This window comes from Takifugu rubripes, chromosome 13, assembly GCF_901000725.2.
Source record: "Takifugu rubripes chromosome 13, fTakRub1.2, whole genome shotgun sequence".
Lineage (NCBI taxonomy): Eukaryota > Metazoa > Chordata > Actinopteri > Tetraodontiformes > Tetraodontidae > Takifugu > Takifugu rubripes.
In genome coordinates this window covers 6,049,410-6,076,689 of record NC_042297.1, presented here as the reverse complement: position 1 = coordinate 6,076,689, position 27,280 = coordinate 6,049,410, and the positions used below count along the sequence as shown (strand labels likewise).

The 27,280-nt window shown below is 42.4% G+C and overlaps 1 protein-coding gene across 1 annotated transcript in view; it reads right to left on the bottom strand.

The window, feature by feature from the left end:
* The window catches only part of galnt2 (UDP-N-acetyl-alpha-D-galactosamine:polypeptide N-acetylgalactosaminyltransferase 2), a 36,193-nt gene extending 9,420 nt beyond the window's left edge, over positions 1–26,773 (bottom strand). The window contains exons 1-3 of the mRNA XM_003969493.3: positions 26,523–26,773; positions 2,734–2,818; positions 732–885 (exon numbers count right to left, since the gene is read on the bottom strand). Coding sequence (XP_003969542.1) covers positions 732–885; positions 2,734–2,818; positions 26,523–26,618 — 335 coding nt within the window. The 5' untranslated portion in view covers positions 26,619–26,773. The remainder of the gene's footprint in view (positions 1–731; positions 886–2,733; positions 2,819–26,522) is intronic.
* Positions 26,774–27,280: the final 507 nt, after the last annotated feature.

Below are 27,280 nucleotides of genomic sequence, written 5' to 3'. Positions count from 1 at the left end.
CTTGGAGCACCCTCCACATGCTATCACAAGGGACACAATCGAATGCATCAACAATCAAGATAAACAAACCACATGTTGACTGGTTGTTGAAAGTCCCATGAAGCTTCTAGCACACTAAGCAGGGTATAGAGCTGGTTCAGCATCCACAACCGGTATGAAATTGTAATTCCTTTCAGCTCTACAAAGCTTCAATAGATGAAAAAAACTTGTGATTTTCTATAGATATGTGGATGGAGAGTCTGTAGCTTCACCTTTCTGATCCTTTGAAAATACTGTAGAAGTAGTATACAAAAGACAGCCATGAAAGGCTCTCGCCACAATAACCACCCCGAGCCTCCGGCTAAATAACACCAACATAAATCCAGATTAAGATATTGATGCTCATATTTCCTCTTCCTAATTTCCTCACCACAATTTTATATCTTCAAAACCATGATGAAAAACACAAGAAAATGACATTAAAGCTGCTGCAGTTATGAGCTTTGAGATAAGAGTCTAAAGTGATTATAAGGTGTTTGTGCCATGAAGAAACTTTGGCTGCTTCCTGAATTCATCAGATAAATAAATTTTAAAAAGGCACAAAAAGATACATACTTTGATTATTAACCTTGTACCATTTATTAACACGGACTGTAAAAGAGTCTGTGCACACAAATCCTGCAACTAAACTGATGTGCTGTTTAAATGCGTGATTAGATCTAGGTATAGTTTGTATTATTAAAGTGACATACTGGTCGTGTCTTGTGTCGGGCACTGCTCTGTCCATACGGAGTTTATCACTCTCCACCTGGTTGAACTTGTTCCTGGCATAGGGATCCTGTCCTGGTCGGACGACTGTGGCTCCGACATACTGGTCCTGGTCAAAGTCCTGCCAGCGCACCTTACCTGCACACACAGTCAACTTATGTGATAACATCACACTGACATACTGTAACTGGCAGGTTTTTAGTTTATGTTGTTAAATTTGTCTATATAAAAAGTAAACAAAGGTGAAGAAAGTTAAGCTTGTCTTCTTGGTGATGCAGCTCAAAGATAAATCCCCATTCCTTGCAAAATTTGTCATTTTGCTTTAAAGCAACCATGTGAGATGAATAATTAAAGCAGAGATAAAGAAATAAATACAAAACTATAAACATCAAGAAATGATAAAGCTCAGTGCTTTGCAAATGAATGAAAAACATCTGAGGAATGAATGGGATGACATGTCAGGGGAATATGAAATGTAAGCAGCAGCATGGCTTATTCAAAAATCTGTCACAGCTGTTGGGGGAGAAACCTTGCTGTCAGAAAGCTGTTTGACAAAAGATTGATATGATGCAGAGGAAAGCATCATGAGATTTATGCTCATATGCAGCAAAATGGAAAATAATGTTTGAGGAAAAAAAGTCAAACTGCCAGCATTAGAAAAATGCAAAAAAATCTACCACATGAAAAAAATTTAATCCAACAGCAAAATAAAAACCTAAATTAAACAACTGTGACAAACAGAGAGCAGTGCAGCTGTCTGGCCAGATTACTGAGAGCCAGTTTACCAGGGATTGCTGAGACACATGCATGCATATTAAAATATACCAAACAACTAATTAACTCAGTTGCAGATGCCTTGATAATGACTTGTGTTTAACATACTATGGCAACAAGATATTAAGCTATGGTGTATATGACAGTCAGACAGAGTAAAACTAAGCCTGACAAGGCCGTAGAACCCACAGAGAGACTATTTGTGCCCGTGTTGACAGCGCATGGAAGTGTCTGGCATGATAATGTGCTATAACTCACTGTGTTTTGGATCACTGTATAATGCTGTCTAAGAGGCTGCTGCTCCTATCAGAGTCTGTGATGTCCTTGTTGATATTGTAGTGATTAATTAATGTTTCAGCTTCTCCTATTGAGTCTCTATACAGTCTTCATCGTCCAGTCCGTCCTGTTCTAGCACCTGCTTAAATGTAACATTTTGCTTCCATTTTGACCATCTTCCTGTGTTTTCAGTCCAGCTTCACTTCTGTGGAGCCCAACAGCCCAGTCTGTTGAACTGTTGAACACTGTCTAAAGTAAACTATCACTGCCATAACTGCTGTTGCTCCCACACTTCAGAAAATGCTTGTTGCCTTCATAGATACATTTATAAATGTACTTTATTGATTCTAAACTGTTGCATTAGAACAGCACTACTTAAGTAGAAGGCACATTTGCGTCATCTATCAGCGATGACAGGTAATGCCCTGGAATGCCCTTCGGTATTGATACAAAGGGAGAAATTACTCTAATTCTATACAGTAAGACCAGCAGAATAGTCAGAGATAAGATGATTTGTTTAATTAGCTCATAATTGGACATTTTATTTCTGAATGAATGCAATTGCTTTACTCTTTTGACAATTGTGCACTACAATAACACGAGTTACAACACCAAACCTTGACCTTTATGGTCCTCCTAGGTCATCCACTTTCACTACATTACTATTAAAACAATGTGATATGAAGTCCACATTCTGGCTGATCAAGCTATTGCATTACTTTTCAAGCATAGTTCAAACCAAGAACACATCAACAACCCCATTACCACCATAATCACATGGGTATCACCCCCCAAATCTAAAGTTCCACGTTACAGTGAGATACGGTCTATTTTCTGCATATACCAATATAAATGAAGGGTGCTTCTCAGACATATAAATGCAGTTTTATATGATCAACATTATTATCACTGTGAAGCAGATAGTTGGTGTCTTACCTGGTGGCAGAGTCTCCAAATTGTGGGTGTCGTCAGAGTTGTGAGATTTACTTCTGCTGGACAAGTCGCTGGATCCCCATTCGTCCTGAAATTAAACAAATACTGATACATCAAAACCACAAGTGAGCAGGAATGAAACAAGCTCATCTGGAAAGAAGCATAGGACAAGAGGGGCACAGATAAGAAAGAGAAAGAGAGAACTTATCCAACACAAAGGAGCTTTTTTACTCTGATCTGATCTATTAAGTCAAATGAATGCAGGTGTGTTTCTTTACAGTCACTCATGAGCCAACTGATGTCACAATGATGCCCTGGTATCTCAGGCTCATCTGTTACCATTAAAACCACTCAGCTGGTTGGCACGTCTCTAGGTGCCATCCATTCCCACCCAGAATTTTGTCCTTGAATTCAGACGACCATGGTGTGACGTGTTATTTTCTCTGGAGTTTCTGTTCACCTCCAAAGTGTGCAAAATGTTTTACTGTTTTACTGCTTGTAATTACCAAAGGCTTCCCTTATGAGTGCACTTTTGGATATAATAGGTCACTTTTAGCTGTTTTAACTGAAAGTGGGAGCGAGAGGAACAGGGCACAGAAGGACAAAACTGAGTACGGGAATCTTTTTGAATAAAAATTGAACCACAAGTGGCTGGGGGAGAATTCTGAGTGCTCCTGCTGTATCAGCACTCTGACAAATCCTGAGATTTGTGGGTGCTGCAGTTCATCATAGACTGCACTATGACAGAAGCATTAAGAGATGATCAGAACAATGCATGACTTCATGGACCACTGCACATGATTTATCAGCAATGACTGCTAAAAATATGACAGATTGAACCAAAAGACTTAAAAGAGTTAAAAGGCTAAGTCCAGAGCAGATGATACAGAACTTGTACAAGTCAGATCAAAACATTTTAGTACACTGTGCTTTTTGGACCTGGTGAAAATATAATCTACTTCTTTCTACTTTATGGTTTAAATTAGCTTTTCATATCAGCCAAGCTATGAAAATGAGAGGATTCTTCATTATGTGTGGACAGTTCTTACTGCACCCACGTTTGCCAATTGTAGAATCGATATAGTAATCATCTGGTAATGGGATAATCCCCAGCCATATCATGCCATGGGTGTGTGTGATTTTAACATGTGAAATCTCAAATTTGCACATTTTGACTTAACCTGCATTAGCGTTGTTCTGGTTGAACAGGTCTGTGTGTGAGCGTGTTTGATCCAGTCTCGCTCTTTCTTTAAATTGTCCAAGTATAAGCCACTGATAGACTTAGATAAGGACCAACAGTTTAAAAGACACACAGTTGGGGAAGACACGAGATAAAACACGCTGCTGCTGCTACATAATTATGCAAACTCCTGACTGAATTCCATTGGTCTCTTTAATGCATGGGTTGTTTACCAAGGCTGAATAAATGAGCATGAAAATGGCATTTGGTTTTTATTATTCCCCAGGAAAGGGGAATAAAAGTTTAAGCATCTCCAAAAATTAATACATAATTAACTAATTACAACCTGTCTTTATTGCATAGTTAACTAGTTAGTTTAGTTAATTATGCAATGAAAAAATGGATTATGCAAAAATAATGACAAACTTGTATTTATGGGTAAGTGGCCATTAATATGGAAAAAGTGCCAAAAGCTGTAAATGCACTCTCTGCCTGACAGGACAGCTGTCAGCCATTACGGCAAATGTCCTTCGAGAGTACTGCTCAGGTTCACACTCCCGTGATAGGCTGCATTTCCCTGAAGGCTGCAGAAGTGTCCAAGAGCAAGGCACTGAATACTGATAAGAAAGTGACTCAGCACAAAATCTGACCTGTCTGCAAGGCACAAAAAGGAATGTTTTTAGACATGTAGAGTTCTAATAGGCTTTTCAAATACAATCACAGTTAATAAGCCAGAATGCTAAGAACACTGGGATTTGACCATCTAATACTGATCATACACCATACCATCTAAGTTTAGAATGTTTGAAAACTTTGCAAAACGAAAAGGAATCTGAAATTGCTCTGTCAGAGCCATGCTGGTTAAAATAAGTACCACATTTTCACGACCATAAGGCGCACTGTAATAAAAGTCACAGTCTCAGTTACGGGTGCTATTTAACATGTACACAAGGCACACCGTATTATTAGGCGCGTGCTAAAACATACAGTAACAAAATGACAACGGGCAAGACAGTGAATTTCGACACATTTATTGAACAAATTATTCATTCTCCCACCACAAAACCATCAAAGTTTTCATCTTCTGTATCTGAATTAAACAGCTGCGCAATTTCAATGTCCAACATCCCGAATTCCTCTTCAGAATCATCAGAATCAGAATCAGGGTACTTTATTGATCCCTTTAGGGGGTCTCCATTAGGGAAATTAGCATCTCCCCAAAGAAACGTACAGCACTGTTTAAAATATTAAAAATAATAAAAATAAAAATAGAATAAAATAAGAAATAAAATAGAATAAATTAAAAATAGAATATAATATAAAACTATAGAAATGTAAATAAATGAACTGAATGAATGGATGTCCCAGTATTATGTTATTGCAGTGTTGTTCCAGTCCTTCTGTTGGCCCTCCTCCCCCCCAGTGAGGAGTTGAACAGTCTGATGGCTCGGGGGATGAATGAGTTCCCCAGTCTGTTTGTCCTGTACTTGGGGAGGCGCAGCCTCTGGCTGATCAGGCTTCTCTGGCTGTGGATGACAGTGTGCAGAGGGTGGCGGACATTGTCCATGATGCTCCGCAGCTTGTCTATAGTTCTCCTCTCTGCCACTGTCACCAGAGGTTTCAGCTTCATCCCAACCACCGAGCTGGCCCGCCTGATCAGCTTCTCCAGCCTGGAGAGGTCTGCTTTTGTCACACTCCCCCCCCAGCACACCACAGCGTAGGACAGGATGCTGGCGACCACAGACTGGTAGAACATCCAGAGGAGTTTCCTGCAGATGTTGAAGGATCTGAGTCTCCTCAGGAAGTACATCCTGCTCTGGGTCTGAGCTGCAGGCCGTTGTTGTGGCACCAGGCAACAAAGTCCCTCACCAGGCACCGGTACTCCTCCTCTTCGTCGTCTCTGATACAGCCAACGATGGCTGTGTCATCAGCGAACTTCTGAATGTGACACATTTCAGAGTTGTAACAGAAGTCCGAGGTGTACAGAGTGAAGAGGATGGGGGACAGCACAGTCCCCTGTGGAGCACCGATACTGCTGACCACAGTGTCAGACGTGATGTCCTTCATCCTGATGAACTGCGGCCTGTCGGTGAGGTAGTTGGAGATCCAAGCAACCAGGCAGGGGTCCACTCGCATCTGTAGAAGCTTGTCCTGTAGGACAAGGGGCTGGATCGTGTTGAAGGCACTCGAGAAATCCAAAAAGAGGATTCTCGCTGTGCCACTCCCCTTGTCCAGATGCGAGTGGACTCGGTGCAGCAGGTAGACGATGGCGTCCTCTACACCAACCTTGTCCCGGTAGGCGAACTGTAAGGAGTCCTCAGCGTGCTGCACCTGGGGCCTGAGGAGGTTGAGGAAGAGCCGCTCCAGAGTCTTCATCAGATGTGAGGTGAGTGCCACCGGCCGGAAGTCGTTCAGCTCACTCGGTCTGTTCTTCTTGGGGACAGGAATGATGCAGGACGTCTTCCATAAGGTGGGCACTTTCCCCAGCTCCAGGCTGAGGTTGAAGACCCGTTGTAGCGGCTCCCCGAGTTCAGCAGCGCAGGTCTTGAGGAGCCGGGGGCAGACTCTATCTGGTCCAGCTGCTTTTCGGGGCCGGAGCTTCCTCAGTTCTCCCCTCACCTGGTCAGCCGTGAAGCAGGGAGGATGTGGGGATGGTGAGAGCAGGGGGATGCAGGGAGGATGTGGGGATGGTGAGAGCAGGGGGATGGGGGTGGTAGAGGGTGGAAGGGTGGGAGGAGGGAGGTCAGTAGAGGAAGGGGAGGTGGAGGAGGGAGGAGGGGAGGCGGGGTTGGGGGAAGTTGTGGTGGGTGGCGGGTTGGAGGGAGGGGGGGTAGAGGGGGGCTCGGCTGCTGGGGAGGGGGGGAGGGGTGGAGGGGAGCTGGGCTGCTGAGGTGGGGGGCAGAGGATTGGAGTGGAGTGGGCTGACTGAACCTGTTGAAGAATTGGTTCAGGTCGTTTGCCCTCTCCACTCCTCCCCCTTCCGTGCTGGTCTTGGCTTTGTGACCAGTGATGGTCCTGACACCTTCCCAGATGTCCCGCATGTTGTTATCAGCCAGCTTCTTCTCCACCTTCTTCCTGTAGGTGTTCTTTGCCTCCTTCAGGCAGCGTTTCACCTCCCTCTGCGCTTCTTTCATCTCCTCCCTGTCTTTATTTCTGAAGGCCTTTTTCTTCTTATTGAGGACATCCTTGACTTCCTGTGTTACCCATGGCTTATTGTTAGGATAACACTGTACAGTCTTGGTGGGGACAACCACATCTACACAGAAATTGAGGTAGTCTGTGAGACGGTCGGTCATCCCATCTATGTCCTCTTCATGTTCCCCCAGCAGTACATCCCAGTCCGTGATGTTGAAGCAGTCCTTCAGAGCCTCCTCTGCTGCAGGAGTCCATCTCCTGATGGAGCGTGTGGAGGCTGCCTGCCTTTGGACCAGTGGGGTGTACTGGGGCTGCACGTACACCAGGTTGTGGTCCGACTTGCCCAGTGGGGGGAGAGCGATGACTCTGTATGCCTCCTTGACGTTGGTGTACAGTAGGTCGATCGTCCTGTTGTTTCTTGTGGGGCAGTCAATAACCCGGTGGAGAGCAGCCAGTGTGGAGTCCAGGGTCACATGATTGAAGTCTCCAGAGATGATCAGGAGGGCCTCAGGGTGCTTGGTCTGCAGCCGTGCAGCGACGCTGTGGATCTTCTCACACGCAGTTGCTCCGTTGGCCGTGGGGGCAATGTACACACACAGGGCGATCACGTGACTGAACTCCCTGGGCAGGTAATATGGCCGCATGCTGACGGCTAACAGTTCCAGATTTGGGCAACACAAAACCGCCTTCACAGAGACATGGCCAGGGTTACACCAACGGTTGTTGGTGTAGATCAGGGGTCGGCAACCCAAAATGTTGAAAGAGCCACATTGGACCAAAAAAACCAAAAACCAAATCTGTCTGGAGCCGCAATAAATTAAAGCCTTATAAAAACTTTATTATGAAGTCAACACATGCTGTAAGTGTCTATATTAGCCCATTAAAAAAAAAATCAGTAGGCTACAAATACATAATGAGCAATCATGATTAAATGTTTATTTTCCCTGCAGCATCCTGGAGAGAATGACGCACCACGTGACCACTCTGCTGCACGATGGTGCTTTAACTTCCATTATAATGAGATCTTGAAATTAAATACTTATTATACACATTTTTGCAGCATTGGAAAACTTGTAGAATGTTTGTTGTGTTTTTCCTCCTACAGAAATTATATCAAAACAAAACATATATTCACACATCTTTTTACATTTTTATATTTTTGAAAAAGCTCCAGGGAGCCACTAGGGCGGCGCTAAAGAGCCACACGCGGCTCCAGAGCCGATGTGACAGAAACTGCTAGCAGACTTCCAAGCCAAGGCTGACAGTTTCCGTGAGTTCGTTGAAAGGTACTTAACTGAGCACAACTTTTCTGCCGAAGTGTTGCAGAAAAAGGGCCAAAGAGTGTGAATATAGGAACAACTGGTCATGAGAACTCACACTTCACAGTGGTGCTGGCATGTTGTGGAGATGGATCAAAATTGCCACCAATGGTCATTTTCAAACAGAAAACCATGCCAAAAATCCAATTCCCTTCAGTTGCCATCGCCGTGAATGAAAAAGGGTGGATGGATCACAAAATGATGAACGAATGGCTTACGAAGTGCTACACTAAACGTCCAGATGGCTTCTTTAGAACGCGCAAAGCCCTGCTTGTGATGGACAGCACGCGAGCGCACATCACGCCACAGTTCAAAGATGAATTAAAAGGTTTCAACTCCATGCCTGCCATCATCCCCGGAGGCTCCGTGAACCAGAGCTTTAAGGCAGCCTTGCGTAACCTGTGGGAGCAGTGGATGATGGACGGAGAGCACAGCTTCACGGCAACCGGGAGAATGCGCCATGCAACTTTCCTGGAAGTCATTGGATGGATCGACAAAGCATGTGAAGCCCATGACAACTGAAACCATCCTGTCGGGATTCAGAAAGGCCGGAATAATTGGAACCGCAATGATGACAGGTCTGACGAAAGCAACGCAGAACAGGAAGCGGTGCTTCGTCTACCTCCTGGCGGAATTGTTAAGAAGTGACACCGAGGATGAAGAATTCAATGGATTTACTGACGTGGAATGAGACTTGATTGTTTGGGAAACTTGCTCGGATGTTCTTTATGTTATAGTTATCTGAATGACTGTTAATACCGTATGTTACATTAACAAAGCAGACACTTACTGAGTTCATTGTGCGTCATGTAGCTGAATGTATGCTAATGGACGTTAGCATACCGTACCATTTTGTGTGATGTATATCAGTGTCTGTTATGGCACACAGGGACACAGAAAAGACTGTCTCAACTTGTTTAATGCTTCCAAATATGTTAATCATATGTCAACTATGTTAAGCGGGAAACCATAAGCCTTCAGTCCAAGGCTTTTACATATATCAACTCTTGTAACTGGTTCGGCAACATTTCTGGCACAAAGAGAGATTTCTTTATTCTGTGGTGGGTAAGAGCAGTTGGAAATGCAAAACTGTTGTCTCGTCATGCAGGTTTCCTCAAGGATAGGTATGTGTCATATGAATCATAGTATGAATCATGATCTACCCTTTCAGTCACCAGAGAAAGACATGGCACAGTGTTTATTCCAGTTTAAGACTGACTGTAACACTTTTGATCAACATTATCCCTTTTCTTACAATGACAACAGTAACAATGCTTAACTCAACTACTCCTATTCTCTTTTCTACCAGTCCCCCCTTCTTCTCCTCCATCTCTACCCAGCCAGACATAAGCAACCCCCCCCAGACAGACAGACAGACAGACAGACAGACACACACACTCCTAAGGGGAGTTTTTCCTTGCCACTGTTGCTTGTTGGGGGTCAGGCCCGGGATTCTGTAAAGCCCCAGAGACAATTTCGATTTTTACAGACTATAATTAAAGATTGATTGATTGATTGATTGAATGTAAAATAAAATTCAAAGTCCTTTGAACATATCAGAAGAATGACCAGAAAAATAAATCCACTTGTGTCTCATGTATGAAAATGTGTACGGCAAAATGTGTTATTCAAAGAATTTTAACTGGAAAGAGACAAGAAATGGCATTTTTCGAAAGCTATTCCTCTACTGTTCCTGTAATTATTATGACTTTTGCCATGGTGGTGTTGATCCTTGTCACAAACATGATAATGCTGGTATTAAGTCATTGCAAGTCACCGCAAACACAGAAAGACAAACATAGGGTGTTCAAAATTCACTGATGCAGGGCCCATGTCAATTTAATTTTGCTTCCTTTTTAATTAAGTTCATTGTTTTGCACTTGTTCATGTAGAGAAAAACGTGCCATTGCTTCACCTTGTAAAATTAAATTAGAATCGCTGTTAAATGCAGCTTTGTTCCACTTGTTGCAGCTGAGATTTCCCTAAACTGTGCTAACCTACAAGAGGATTCAAGTCAGACGGGAGCAAGCATCTATGAAGGAATGGTTTGCCCCAATTTCAAATTGCAGCAATAAATCTAGTTATCCAGCAAACAGAACAAATCACGGACTACGCAGGCAATTCCGTTCAGTGTCACATTCCAACTGCAGAGCATTAACCAAGTTTGATTAAATTTCTAGGATCCTGCTTTTTCTGGTACAGAGAGAATTACCGGTAAGTAGAGAAAGCTCAGCACCATGTGCAGAAAGATACAGTAGAAAGAGGCAGAATATAAATTCTCTGGTAGCGCACTCTACAACAATGAGGACTACATTTAAGTGTAATTCAGTTCAGCTGTGTTCATGTAAGCTGTGACTACCGCCTGTGCTCCACATACTGTATATGGCAACAAATCCATATACCCCTTCATTTAAAGCCTGGTAAATTCATTATTCACAGTCATGATGGGATTGTGAGCCCTGACCAGTGAAAACACTCTACTGGTGTTAAAAAACAAAAAACAGAACAGTAACCCGAACCCCCTTTTACACAGTGGCCGTAATCCTACCTCATTTGGGATTCAGTCCGCTTAATGTGGGCTGCAGTTCGGGACCGGGTTTAATTGGGATGGTCTTCTGAGTACCAAAGCTGTGTAACTCAAAATAACAAGAAGATATCAAAATGAGCCTGCAAGAATGCAGCATTTGTAATGTGTGCTGCAAGTCTGAATAGACAGCTGTAGAGAAACTCCTCAACATATTCTCACAACATGCTCTGGTATTACTGACCTTCCTGTGTGACTCAACACCACTTCTTTCTAGTCTCTACAATAAAACTTCTCCCACGTTAGGGGCACATTGTGTATTTGTACATCGTCTCCCATGAAGCAGATATACCGTATTTTCCGGACTATAAGTCGCACTTTTTTTTCATAGTTTGTCAGGGGGTGTGACTTGTACTCTGGAGTGACTTAAATAAATACATTATTACAGAATTTCACATGTTCGTCATTTTCACACTGACAACCACAAGAAGGCGCTCTAGGCGTGTGTACCTGAGGAACGAGTTCCTTTAGCGATGCAGAAGAAGAAGCGGTGCTTCATCTATGGAGTTAGACTTGATTGTTTGGTAAACTTGCTCTGATGTTCTTTATGCTATAGTTATCTGAATAACTGTTAATATGTTACGTTAACAAAGCAGACACGTACTCAGTTCGTTGTGGGTCATGTAGCTGAATTTGTTACGTTAGCATACCGTAACCCTAATTGCCTTTCAAGATGAATGTATGTTCTTGGTCTCGGATTTTATCAAATAAATTTTCCCCCGAAATGCGACTTATAGTCCAGTGCGACTTATATATCTATTTTTCTTCTTTATTATGCATTTTTTGGCTAGTGTGACTTAAACTCCGTAGCGACATATAGTCCAGAAAATACGGAATGTAGGTAAGGAATACATTTGCATTTGTAGTTTTGCCTAATATCCCTCACCACCTGCAGAAGTTTTCATTGCTTTCTTATTTTCAAATACCTAGATACACAATCTAATTCCAAATGTATAGGTAGTCCAAGTAAATTGGGTTGGAAGATATTAAACCTAAGATTTCAACCCCTATATTCTGTCTGTTTTGGCCTCATCTTCAGAAACCACAATAACAGAGCGGAAGGGTGAAAAAAGACTAAGTAGTGAGGTAATTAAGACTGCATCTAATGCATATTTTTTAACAATTAATCCACCATTTTTTCCCTATAAGACCAGTTTTTTTTTCATTCAGGACCCAGCCAACATAGAGCTGAGGTCACAGAGCGAATGAATCAGGTCAGATTAACTGTTAGATATCAGTACATAATAACACGAGACATTTTACTGTCCGTAATGGCGTCGTAATAGAAACATGCTTCGCATTGATAATCCTGGTGCTAATGTTGGGAGATGATCATAAAATTATCATTTGATGCACTTTTTTTGCTTCATCTTTTATTTGCTTCAACTAATAGTCATCGAACCATCCCTAGAGGTAGTCAGGCATTTTTAGCCCATTTTTGCACAATGATACATGACAACAGCTTTGCAGTTTCATATTTGGCTCCCTGGGTGACCCATTGAATATCTGTCCTACAGCCAAAGAAAAGGAAGAAAAACACTAAAGAGCAGACATGCATTGGTGAAGAAATATTGATCTGGAAAGGTAGCAAAAACACTGCAAATGACAAATAACCAAGGTGGAATATTAGCATCAAACAAAGAGGTGAGTGAATACTATATGGCCTGTTTAAAGAAAACCAGGTAACATACAGGTAACCATCTGTCATGGCAATAAACAGTAGTAAATTCAAACACCATTATCCATGGTACATTGTCTCATACACTTCCTGACCTGCTGTGAATCCCTGACGCACACACACACACACACACACACACACACAGAGTGTCCAACAAGCTTCTAATTTTAAACTTTAAAGCTTGTACACAGAATGAAAAGTAGAAGGTAGAACACTCATGTGTTCAGCAAGTTGGTATACAACAGGGGTCGGCAACCCGCGGCTCGAGAGCCGCATGCGGCTCTTTAGCGCCGCCCTAGTTTTTCAAAAATATGAAAATGGAAAAAGATGGTGTGAATATATATTTTGTTTTAATATAATTTCTGTAGGAAGAAAAACATGACAAACAATCTTAAAGTTTTCCAATGCTGTAAAAATGTGTATAATAAATATTTAATTTCAACATCTCATTACAATGTAAGTTAAACTTAAAGCACCATCGTACAGCACAGTAGTCATGTGGTGTGTCATTCTCTCCAGGATGCTCGTTATGTATTTGTAGCCTACTTAATATTTTGAAAGTAGCCTAATATAGCTAATACAGACACTTAGAGCATGTGTTGCCTTCATAATAAGGCGTTTGATCTTTTGCGGCTCCAGACAGATTTGTTTTTTGGTCCAAAATGGCTCTTTCAACATTTTGGGTTGCCGACCCCCGGTATACAGAGACATGATAGTTGCAAAAACAGATGTCGCTGAACCTGCTGACATGTCCCTGACAGGAGAGACATGCCCAAAGAAGAAAAAAGAAAAACAAACTGGAATGAATGTGGTCAAAGACGCCACAAACTCTTCATTTGATCCACATTTATCCACTGCGTCAGGAAGTCTTCACATTCTGAAACAGGCTTTAACAGACAGTATAAGTTGGACTCCTATATTTCAGAGGCAACTTCTGCCAACAGCCTACACACCAGTTACATTCACTCATTACTACACAAAAAAGGGATAAAATAAGTAAAGAAAAAAGCTGACTGAGTACCTCTGATTTGTAAGAATGATTTCGACATAAGACACCACAAAATTCTCTATTATTCGGGGGTAGCAACACAGTTAGCCCAGTTAAATATTTATAATTAATTTGCATAAATGTGTTTAAAAAGTTAAAGCAGTAGTCAGAAGGAAAAATTGTCACAAATAAGGGCCACGCAACATTGCAAGAAAAATTTTCCCGTATTTTATTGTGGCTTTTGGTGTGTGTTTTATGCTCCTTATGAATTGCTGGAAGTTTCTGTAACTTCCAGAGAACATGCGTGAGATTGTGCAAGTCACTGCAGCCATTGCAGTTCTGGTCTGCAGGGGAGATGTTGATTATATTTATCCTCCATTGCTCTGCTGATATGAAAACCAGCAGTGTCTGACCATACTAGACAAAATTATTCAATTATTCCAAATGGAGGCTGACGCCACATTTACACACCATCATTGACACCAGAAACAGGAAAAAATTTTCCTTTGTGTTTTCAAAAGCGCTCCTTGTTCACACAGAGTGTGAGAAAACAACGTGAGTTCACACGGATCCCTGATAACGACTGAAAACGCTGAAGCAAGTAAGCCAGGCTGTTAGCGATTGACAGTCTTTGGCCAATATAACAATTGGTCAGAGCATTGACAGAGCAAATCCACATTTTTGGAAGAGCGATAACAATTCTAGCACAGTCAGCCATACGCGAGTTGCTCGGTCGTCGGCGATAGCTATTGTTCCAAGGTGCACGTGCTACCTTTATCTTAAAGAGTAATGCGCATGCACAGCGCACCTTTGCCACCGAAGCATCACTTCCTGTATGCACTGGGACAAAAAACGTTTTCAGAACTTTTCCGAAAGTGTTCTCTTGGAAATAAAGACTGAAACGAAGCAATTCACAACATTGGTCGATGTCTTAGTAAAATATTGGGACATTTATGCTGTCGATACAAGGAAGAAAAAAAAATTTCAGGGCCGTGTTAACAGAGATCATCACTTTATTCTTGTTTAAAGCTGATGCTCGATGTCTGCAACAGGATTCTGTGACCCCAAATTGACAGACACAAGCAAATCTGCAGGGAATGTTTAAGACTGAAGTGGCTGGCAAGGTTGCTTTTACATGTTCCATCCTATATGTCAAATGGGTAGCAACAAACAAAAAAGACCCAGAGGGGGAGCAGATGGAAGATCCAGTGCAAGAGTCAATTATCGACAGATCACAGCACACAGAACCTCTCTTCCATGAAATTCAAACAAACTTGCCCGTTACAGTATGTGCACATGTAAAATAATGATTTAAATGCAGGTTTACCATGGGTAATATATATATATATATATGTGTGTGTGTGTCTATATATATATATATACACATGTGTGTATATATACACACACACATAATTTGTGTGAGTATTGCGTCATTTCCTGTCTTCTCAATCGTTCGCTGGTTGCATTGTGCACGGGGTGCTGTATTCACTTAATATTGAACACTTGGTGTATTGTATTCACTTTACTTAAAATTTTGAACACTTGGGACATTCTAGTCACCTGATATCAACAGTGAGAAACAACCCATATTAAACAAATACAGGGCTTCGCCGATCACTAGCGTTAGCATGGCCTCACCGTCTGTTTCACCTGGTGTCTTTGTCTGTTCAGCGTGTGAAATGTTTAGTTACTCCTCTGCCTCCCTTAGTGAAGGGAATAGGTGCAGAAAGTGTAGTTTATTTATGGCTATGGAGGCTAGACTTCCGCAGCTTGGAGTTAGCTGGAGTTGCGTCAAGTAGCCAGGATAAGCTAGCTGCTGCGGAGCCGCCTAGCGTAGCTACAGCTAGCGGTCCCCCGGCAGCAGCCGAGCAGCCGGCTAGCCAGGGCGGCTGGGTGACGGTTCGTAGGAAGCGTAGCCCAAAACAAAGGCCCACGGTGCACCACCAACCACTTCCCGTGGCTAACCGCTTTTCCCCACTCGGCGACACACCCGCTGAGAAACCAACCCTGGTAATTGGCGACTCTGTTTTGCGCTACGTGAAGCCGACTCCAGCGACGATAGTTAAGTGCATTCCGGGGGCCAGAGCGGGCGACATAGAAGCAAATTTATCGCTGCTGGCGAGACGTAATCGTAAATTTGGTAAAGTTATTATTCACGTCGGAGCCAACGACACCCAGCTTCTCAGTCGGAGGTCACCAAAATTAACTTGGAGTCGGTGTGTAACTACGCAAAAACGATGTCGGACTCCGTAGCATTCTCTGGTCCCCTCCCCAATCTGGCCAGCGATGAGATGTTTAGCCGCATTTCGTCGCTGGCTGTCACGGTGGTGCCCCGAAAACCAGGTGGCCTTTATAGACAATTGGAGCACTTTTTGGGGGAAAACCTGGTCTGATTAGGAGAGATGGTGTCCATCCCACATGAGATGGTGCTTCTCTCATTTCTAGTAATCTGGCTAATTTTATTAGACCCAAAGTGACCTGACAATCCAGGGTCCAGACCAGGATGCAGAGTTGTAGTCTTACACACATCTCTGCTGCTTCCTTAGAACCCTCATCCACCAACAATAACATATTTAACACTATAGAGGTAGTCTCTGTTCCACAGTTAAAAGTTCACCAAGCACAGAGCAGGGGAGCGGTCAATCACCAAAATCTTATTAAAATTAATACTGAAGCACAAGTTGGAGAAACTAATATCACAATTAAGTGTGGACTGTTAAATATTAGATCTCTTTTGTGTAAATCCCTGTTAGTGCACGACCTGATAGCGGATCATCACATTGATTTATTTTGTCTTACTGAGACCTGGCTTCAGGAGGAGGAGTATGTGAGCTTAAATGAATCTACTCCTCCTACCCATCTGAATTATCATATTCCACGTGTTACTGGTCGAGGAGGGGGAGTGGCAGCAATCTATCACTCCAAGTTATTAATTAATCCCAGACCAAAACATAGCTTCAGTTCATTTGAAAGCCTGACTCTTGGCATCACTCATCTGAACTGGAAGGCAGAAAAGCCACTTCTGTTTGTAGTTGCATATCGGCCCCCTGCTGGTCCACATTCAGAGTTCCTGTCTGAGTTCTCTGATTTCTTATCTGACTTGGTCCTTAGAACGGAAAAAGTCATTATCATTGGAGACTTTAATATCCATATAGACGTTATAAATGACAGCTTTAGAAATGGCTTAATTTCATTACTTGAGTCAGTTGGTTTCCTCCAGCAGATAAACCAACCAACTCATAGCTTCAACCACACCTTAGATCTAGTTCTGACTTATGGTGTTGAGGTAGAACATGTGTCAGTGTTCCCTCAGAACCCAGTCCTGTCAGACCATTCTTTGATCACTTTTACATTTATGATTAAGGATTCTTCTATGCTCAGAACAAAGTCTTACTATAGCAGATGTCTTTCAGATAATGCTGTAGCTAAGTTTAAGGAAGTGATCCCTGTGCTGATCCCAGGACCACCGTGTGTTTCCCCAGGGATCAATCATTATAATCTTAGCCCTGCTGAGGTTGACTCTATTGCTGAAGGTGCAGCAGCCTCATTGAGAATCACTTGATTCTGTTGCCCCCCTGAAAAAGAAAATAGTAAATCAGAGGTGGTGTGCCCCCTGGTATAATTCACATATCAGGACCCTCAAGCAGAAAGTGCGAAGACTGGAAAGGAAGTGGCATTCTTGTAAAATAGACAGCTATCATGTAGCCTGGAAAGACTGTCTATTAGTTTACAAAAAGGCCCTTCGCAAGGCTAGAACAGCTTATTTTTCTTCTTTAATTGAGGAAAATAAGAGCAACCCCAGGTTTCTTTTCAGCACTGTGGCCAAATTAACTAAGAGTCACAGTGTTTTAGATCCATGTATCCCTTCTTCCCTTAGTGGTGAAGACTTCATGAGCTTCTTCACTGATAAAGTTCTAGCTATCAGAGAGAAAGCTAACCAGGCCATCCCAACAACTGGACCATCACCAGATGTGCCGACTGTGGGAACATACAGGGTCTCCAACGAGCCCTTAAACTCCTTCAGCCTTATATATTTTTCTGAGGCGTCATCGCTAATTCAGAAATCCAAGACCACCACGTGTCTTTTAGATCCCATCCCAACACACCTGTTGAAGGATGTTTTACCATTGATAGGCAGTTCTATCCTGGACCAGATCAATGGTTCTTTAGTGTCAGGTTATGTACCCCGGTCCTACAAGGTGGCAGTGATTAAGCCGTTGCTTAAAAAACCATCACTGGATCCTGATGTCTTAGCAAATTATAGGCCAATATCCAACCTTCCTTTTATCTCTAAAGTTCTAGAGAAGGTGGTGGTGACTCAGTTACTGGAGCACCTGCAGAGGAACAGCCTGTTTGAGATGTTTCAGTCAGGCTTTAGAGCTCACCACAGCACAGAAACAGCACTTCTTAAAGTCACTAATGATCTTCTCATAGCTTCCGATCATGGACTGGTCTCTATGCTGGTTCTGCTGGACCTCAGTGCTGCTTTTGATACAGTTGACCACAGCATCTTGTTACAGAGACTGGAACATGTGATTGGGATTAAAGGGACAGCACTAGACTGGTTTAGATCATACTTATCTGATAGATACCAGTTTGCCCATGTCCATGGTGTTCCCTCTTCATACAGTAGGGTTAGCCATGGAGTTCCTCAAGCTTCTGTACTTGGACCAATCCTCTTCACATTGTACATGCTTCCCTTAGGGAACATTATTCGGCAGCATGGGATACATTTTCATTGTTATGCTGATGACACTCAGCTCTATTTATCCATGAAACCCGAGGAGACAGAGAAGTTAGTGAAGCTCCAGACCTGTCTTAAAGACATAAAGTCCTGGATGTCTTCAAATTTCCTCCTCCTTAACCCAGGAAAAACTGAGGTCATGGTGTTTGGTCCTGAACCTCTCAGGGAAAGATTAGATCACATGATCACTCTAGATGGCATCTCACTAACATCTAGTCTCTCTGTGAGGAATGTAGGAGTAACCTTTGATCAAAATCTCTCCTTCAACTCACACATTAAATTAGTCTCTAGAAGTGCCTTTTTTCACTTGAGGAACATCACAAAGATCAGGAAGCTGCTGACGCGGCATGATGCTGAAATGTTAGTCCATGCATTTGTTACTTCCAGGCTGGACTATTGTAATTCTTTATTATCAGGGTGTCCAAACAACTCTTTAAGAAGCCTCCAGTTGATCCAAAATGCTGCAGCCAGAGTTCTGACAGGTATTGACAAAAGAGATCACATAACTCCTGTACTGGCATCGCTTCATTGGCTGCCCGTTAAATTTAGAATAATTTTTAAAACCCTTCTTCTGACCTACAAGGTCCTCAGAGGCCTAGCTCCATCCTACCTGGAGGAGCTAGTGATACCTTATCAGCCCAATAGACCGCTCCGCTCTCAGAATGCTGGTCTACTTGTGGTTCCCAGAGTTTCTAGGAGTAGAATGGGGGCCTGAGCATTTAGCTACCAGGCCCCCCTGCTGTGGAACCAGCTCCCTGTCCAGGTACGGGAGGCTGACTCCATCGCCACTTTTAAGATCAGACTTAAAACCTACCTCTTTGAAAAAGCTTATTGTTACCAATTCAGTAGTTCCAGTTACTATCATAGACAGACAAATTATCATACTTAGGGGCCGTCTAATCGTTAGGTCACATCTTAGTTATGCTGTTATAGGCCAAGGCTGCCGGGGTCCGGAAACATGATCACCTGACAGGCCTCTGTCACTCCACTGGGTCATGGTTTCCTCTCCTCTCCTTTCCTCTCCTCATCAAGCAGACTAGTTATGCTGATTCTTGTGTAGTTTTTCTGCTTCTCTCCCGCCCCCCCTCTATTTATTTACAGGTATCGCCGCCCTCGGAGCTGCATAATGACCTCTGGCCCCGCTGAAGTGATTGTATATCATATTTTTTGTGTGTGTTTCTGTGCTCTGTGCCGTGCCTCTCCTCTCCTCTCCCCCTCCTTCTCCTCTCCCTCCCTCTCCTCTTTCCCCTCCTCCTCCTTCTCCTTCTCCTCTCCTCTACCTCCCCTTCACTCGACTTCTCCCCTCCCCTCTCCTCTACCCCTCCCCTCTCCTCTACCCCTCTCCTCTCCTCTCTATTCTATCCTCTACCTGTCCTCCCCCTTCTCCTCTGTCTTTACCCAGCCGGCCATCAGCAGGAGGGTCCCCCTACATGAGCCTGGTCCTGCTCAAGGTTTCTTCCTGTTAAAGGGGAGTTTTTCCTTGCCACTGTTGCTCATCTGGGGTCAGGCCCTGGGATTCTGGAAAGCGCCTTGAAACAATTTTGATTGTATAAGACGCTGTATAAATAAAGATTGATTTGATTTGATTTGAATGTACATGTGTACATGTGTGTGTGTACATACTGACTGTGCTAGAATTGTTATCGCTCTTCCAAAAATGTGGATTTGCTCTGTCAATGCTCTGACCAATTGTTATATTGGCCAAAGACTGTCAATCGCTAACAGCCTGGCTTACTTGCTTCAGCGTTTTCAGTCGTTATCAGGGATCCGTGTGAACTCACGTTGTTTTCTCACACTCTGTGTGAACAAGGAGTGCTTTTGAAAACACAAAGGAATTTTTTTTCCTGTTTCTGGTACACATTATACATATATATAATATCATATGTGTATATATGTGTGTATATACAGTATATGTGTGTGTGTATATATATATAATATTGTAATATACTGTATATTGTTCTTTAAATTCCGGCTTAAGGAAAGTATACCACATTTACACCCAAATCTCAGTTATTAAGCTTCACTGTCTTTAACTTTGAAATCCAAACTCAGCGCACTTTTCTGGTAAGCCGCTTAATTATTTCACTTCAAATGCCTGATTCAGAGTGACACAAAAGAAGTGCTGTTAATAGGTTAATATATCGGATAATGTAGCTTTGTGTTTAAAATGCACAGGTTTAATTAAATTTAAGGTTTGTGAATATAGCCTCTGTTTGTGTGTTTGAATGGGCTTAACATTAATTAATTAATTAATTAATTAATACTACTGGTAAGTATAAGTGGGTGTAGTTTTCCAAAATTGTACCCATACTGGACTCTGCTCAAGCTTTTTTGAGAGAGCTGTGCCTTTGGTGGTACAACCTAAAACTCCTAAAAATATAGTTGACCCTTGGTTTGATATGTACATGATATAATATTGCTGCATGTCCTGGATCTGTCTGATTATTTCAGTTTCAACTTCCCTGTTGGATCTCCCCGTTCTTCATCCCCTGGTATTTTGGTTTTTGTCATCTATGCACCAGTCAGCAACACTCTTTCAATGATGTGACTGTTGTTCTGGGCACTCTCCTGCTGTACTCACACATGGATCTCACAAATTGGGCACAAAATGTCCATAAGAATAGCTGAGACTTGAAACAAGAGACAGATTACTGCAGGTCTCAGTGGCAGCTTTCTCGGTGACAAATTGAATAAAAGGTGGTTGCTCCGGTGAACACACATTATCTTAATAAATATTAAATAAATGGGAGATAAATAACCACTCTTCTCTGGAGCCATCATTTTGTTCCTGCTCCTTCAAAACACTTATTTTATGTATTTTTTGGGTGATACAAGCACAGTTCTCCCTCCACATCATTCTGTGTATTAAGTCCCAACAACTGGACTAACTTGTTTTGATTGGTGAAAAATAGAAAAGCTTCCATTGTAATAAAACCCGTTTGGGAGCTCAGCATTCCAACTGTTTCCTTGTTACCTCATCATTGACTCTTCCTGCATTGTTCCTTCATCTTCACAAACCACATCCTGTAAAGTTAAAGTAAATATTTGCTGTGATTCATAGCTGTTGCAAAAGTCCACAAAGTTTTCTTGAACAACCGGTGGACTATTATAGACTAAACAGTATGGGTGGAGAGTATAAACAGTGGAGAAAGTGGTTCGTTTTTAGCTTTGAACTGTTTGTGATGGGTGGAATATGAAGAAAGCAAAAATTATGACCTCTCTATCCATTGCGTAAATCATCAAGTAAATATCTGCATACACACCACTTATTTCTGGTTCTGAAGTCAAGTCTTTTTGAGAGGAGATCGAGTGAAAGCGGGAAAAAGCAAGACACTTGAAATGTATGCTTTTCATAGTTTATGCAAAATATAGGTTCATATGATGACATGTGAATACAAGAATACATCATACTTTCATGCTTCAATCCTTAGGTTCCATATGCAGACCTGTACAACATAGCTTGCACCCAGAAATATAATGACATAGACCATCGCTGTGAACAGACTGCTTGTTCACTAATTGTACACACATTCCCGCACATTCCGTCACAATATACACATTCTGAAACAGAAATGAACTGCTGGCAAATATAAGCATTTGTATGCCTGTACATCACTCTGACCCACAAGTACATACATATAAAATACACATATGCGATGAGCAGATGTACATTATGGCTTCCTATTAACGGCCTTTAATCGTATGCAACTGCTCATATCAAAAGAAGAGGTAACTTCTCAAAGAAAAAATAATTTGTTATATTTCTCTTATTTACAGTCTGAATCAATAGGAAATATTTCAAAATCATAGAAACACACAGTACACATACAGTAATCTGAGGGGTAACACTGACTGTAAACCTTTATCAATCAGAAAAATCTAAATTTAGTAATGATCAATTTCTTCTTGGTTTGTAACTACAATATAAACATATAGCTACACTTATGGTCCTCAAATCTGCTGGTATATATTTAGTTCATTCTGCTTAATGCCCATTTGGATATATGCATCAAAGAAACAAAAACCGGTATTATTACCTTCACCCTCACAGAGATAAGCACATGCCATATGCCAATATGCAATGACAGACAGTTGTCCTGATAAAGCCAAACCCTTCAACCAGCATGGCCAGATAAATGCAGACAGCTGCAACAGCAAAAAGATGCTCTGACCCCCCCTGACAAACCCGTTCCAAAAGCTCTCAGAGCCAATGTTGATCAAAGTAACTTGCATTTAATAAAGGTTTTCTGAAAGAACAGGACTGATCTCACTCCTGAACAGTCTGCCAGTGGTTACAATCATTGAGTGGACAATTTATACTATAATATACGTAGTTATCATTTATATTATATTATTTCTCCTGAATCAGTGTTTTTTTATTATCCAAAATACAGTTAACAATCAATGAAAGATGCTGACAGAAAGACATGTTACCTTGAAGGTTTGACTCAATGTAAAATGCTAACACAAGCCCCAAAAGTAGCTCCAAATGTTCCCTTCTGCTGATTTGGTTAAACACCTTTATAAGTTCATGAAGAAATTCTGTATCATATGGTTTGTTAACATACTTCCTGATTAGCAAAAAAGAAGACTTAAATACATTTTTTAACAGCAGGCAGACAAAAATGCCCAGCAACCCGGCCACCTCATAAGACTTTTATGGGGCGCCCTGGTGAACCACCAGGTTTATGTCTGCTACATTATCCTCCTGTGTACAAGAGCACTTTTAGGCTATGTTTAAACTACAGGAAAAAGTGGCTCAAATCATTTTTTTGAAGGGATCGTGTAACCAGATCAGATTTTGTGCTCAAAGTTTGTCCCTTCATGAGTTAGGGTAAGGGTAATGAATCATACGTGGTAATGAATCAGATGCGGGTCCGATTTTTCAAAATGTGAAAAACCAAGGTGGATTGGATGTGACTCTGATGTCTTCTAGAGCGAGAGTTTTCACAACTGTATGTTGGTGGGAGGAAAACCTATTTTCAAAATAAAGAACAGTCACGATACCAAATTTGCAGCGACAGTACCACTTATTCTTGCCCTCCTCAGGACCTACTTAAATTTTCTGGCTTCCAATGCTCATGTCCTGATGGTAATGCTAATGTTATTTTCTCCAGCACATGTAGTTCCATTCAAAGCAGTGAACAGTTTACAACGGAATCACATATTAAAGGGAAATATGAAAAGACAAACAAGAAAATTGTATCTGAGCAAAAAAATATCTTTAAAGCTTTATAGAGAGAAGACAGATCTAGTCCTATTTGTGTGTAGTCACACATATGAAAGAAAGCAGTGAATGGAAACATAATTTCCAAACTACCAAACACAACATACAGTAACATTTTTACATGTTACATGCAGACAGTTTAATTTTATCATCAGTATAACATATTCCTACATTTCCCATTTGAATTTTCCAGATTGTGATCACACAACTACGCTTCTCCTGAATCACTGAAATACCTCCACCTGTTGTCAGTAGGCAGGCAAATAGCGTTCAGCTTGTTGAAATTTACTGGTAGAACACAAGAATATGAATAGATTGAATGCAAAGAACACAGTTTCAGTTCAAACCCAGCAACACTCTCAGACAGAGGTTAGTACACCCAAAGGACAAGACACCAAGACCCAAACAAAGTAATGTTGTTTATGCTATACAGTGCCAGGAGAAATGCAAGGAACTGTACATTGGGGAAACCAAACAACCTCTCCACAGAAGAATGGCACAACACAGACGCGCCACCTCTTCGGGTCAGGATTCAGCAGTCCACAGCCAAGTACGGATACTGGCCAGAGAAGACCGCTGGTTTGAAAGGGGTGTCAAGGAAGCTATCCATGTCAAATTGGAAAAACCATCCTTAAACAGAGGTGGTGGCCTGAGGCACTTCCTATCACCCACATACAATGCAGTCCTCCACTCCTTCCAACAGCAAAACAAACATTCACACCATTCCAGGAGACCCAGTGACTCACCACCATGTGATCCAGCAGACGACCCGACCAACAACCCTGCTAACGACTCTCAGGTGACCACCCAGATCATTAGCATGCAGGTGGTCCACAGGGGCTATATATTTTCAAGCTCTCTGCCCAGCGATTTCAGAACTGAAGAAGCCTTCTGGATAGAAGGCGAAACGTCTTCAAGAGAAGAAACCCAGTCCAGTTGACATAGAAAACTACCTTGGAAGGAACACAATGCACAAAATGTTTGCTAGTGTTTGGAGACATGGTGTCTTTTTTTCCTTTTGATTGGCACTTGGAATTTGAGAGTCATCGCGAGGAATGTGACAGCATGTAGACACAGATATCGTGTTCAAAAAGCATATTTAAATGGGTGTCAATGGGCATCCTGCTCAGGGGGACAGTCACACTGATACTGGATTCTGAATGCAACACTACAATGCCAGCCATCATCGATGATCACAAGTAACACGGAGCACCATGCGGTGTTTACAGAAACCATCTGTACAGAACAGTGCACATAATGATCAAGCCAGGGGTTCTTTCAGCCAGAAGTACATCAATTCTTTCAAAGCCAGTTCACACCCACGGCATCCATACATGTGGCACAGACATGTGGAAGATTCATGCAAAACTTATATCCATGCATATGGAGGTCACTGTAAAAATCCCAAATTTTGCACCAAAGAAAGGACTGACAGCACACCAGGTTGACGCTCAAGTCAGCTCAATTTGCACTTCACTGTAAGCACACCATAATTCTGCTTGACAACCAAATAATAATTTAACCCATCTCATAAATAGTTCCCTAATCTTTTATATAAATCAGTGCCACAACAAACCAAATTCAAGATTTTTGAATTCTGCAGACTGAAAAAAAATCCATCCTGGTAAGCATTTTTACATTAATTCTAAATTATCATGAAATAAAAGAGGAAATAGCTCATGGAAATGTTTGAGTGTGTTTTCAAGAGTCTGAAGATGTGATGGAAAACATTAGTTTAGCTGACCAGCAGAGGGTTTGTTTATGCAGGACTAGTTAAAACCATGAGGAGGAGGCAATCCTTCAGGCTGCAAGGTAACATTAGCTAAAATCCAAACCCTGAGAAAGTTGATTATCACGGGAGTGTCACTTTGACCCAAGCTTGACAATCATCCAATATGTACACACAGCACACACACACACACACACACACTAAGCTAACATCTTCATGTAATAAAAGGGGGACACTCATGTTGGCAGTAGCGATGCAAACATGAGGGGTGGCTCAATGACACCAATGGAATTAACGAGGAATGAGGAATTAATGTCCTCACTTGAGCATTACAGACTGCTGTATTTCTGCCACTTTGACTTGCTTTGACTCTGACTGCTTTTTTACTGCAAAAGAGATGGTTGAGGTGATGGTTGAACAATTTTCTTTAGAAGAAATTAGCAATTTGTCAAGTCAGATCAGCAACTCCAAACAATGTTTTCCATTATACTTAATGTTAGTGAGTAGGTGGGGGGGTAAATTCAAACAGGTACTGTGACAGATTCGAGACAAAGAGATAAATGAGAAATTGTTGCAGGGTGTTGCAGTTTTTCATTTAATTAAGCAGGGTGTCTTTATACGGACTAATTACTGCTGCTACACGGAATTGCACCCAAGCTGTCCTATAACGCGTTTGTTAAAATATATAATTCAACGGTTTGGTCGTGTCTGTAATAAAGCTGTATTCGTTCCTGATCTCTTCATTTTTGCAGCTTGTGCTGACGCCCCCCCCCCCAAAAAAAATCAGGCTAGCAGCCCAGTGTTAGGAGCCAATTCTGCATGCTTTCCCATCCTTTCTCCTCTCACGTCACCAGTCTGGTCATGTTAAAACGGTTAAGGCGCCACCGGGCTGGTCGTGCCTCCTTCTGGCCGCCATGGTAAGGCGATCACCGACCAGAGGAAGGTCCGTGCACGGCGACCGGCCAGCGCCGCTGCACTACTCCGCACTCATCCCCACCAAATCAATGCATGCCCACACACACTCCCAGGCCTTTTATCACACTCCTCACAGCATCGACACAGTTGCAAAACGCAGCACCCCCAAAGTAAGGAAAGATGTCGTGGCACCGAACTGGACCGGTCCATCTTCGCATTGTTATGCGGGGAAAGATCCACCCGAACATGACGGCGCACCGTGAATCGGAGGGGAAACAGGATCGAAAACCTACCTTTCGACTCAACGATGTCCCCGAGTAGAAGTAGTAGGCTATCCCCAGCACCCACAAAACGGCAAAACACAGCAGGATCCTGGATTTCCTCCGCATGGCTGCCGAGTAGGTTTGGTTCAGCCGTCTTTCTCGTTTGCGGTTCCGCTATAACAGTCTGTTTCACACGGCTGGCAGTATCCGTGTAGAGTTGCGACGTACGGATCCGGCAGGCTTCGTCAGTCGGTCCGGGGGAACGGAAGGAGGGAGCAGGAAGCAGCCAACCGACATCAACGAGGTTAGAGGGCAAAGGCTAGCGGAGTCTAATCCAATCAAACAGCAGCTTCCGCGGCCCCGGAGGTGGGCTGGGGCAGGCAGCAAGTCCACCCGATCCCCTCGGCAAAGAGCCACAGTCGGGCAGTCGCGGTTAGGGAGAATCCACCCTCTATCTGCGATAGGTCGTTGTTGGGGTTTTTATTTTTATTTTTAAAAAACCGAACGGCGATTATCGCGTGACGTGATTCCAGATTTATCGGGAGCTGCGTTTACTTATAGGAGACGCAAGGGGCACCAGAGAGGCTGAAACAAATGAGGCGAAATCGTAAAAGATTTCTTGATTTTTTTTTTCCTGGTGAAAACGTTCATGTGACAAAGGGGAGAGACACATATGTATCCAATGGTATAACTACATTGCTATGACTATACTTCCATAAAAATTCCAATTAAGTAAACTTACTATGTTAAAAAAAAAAAAACTCTAAACAACGGGGCCCCAATTCAAA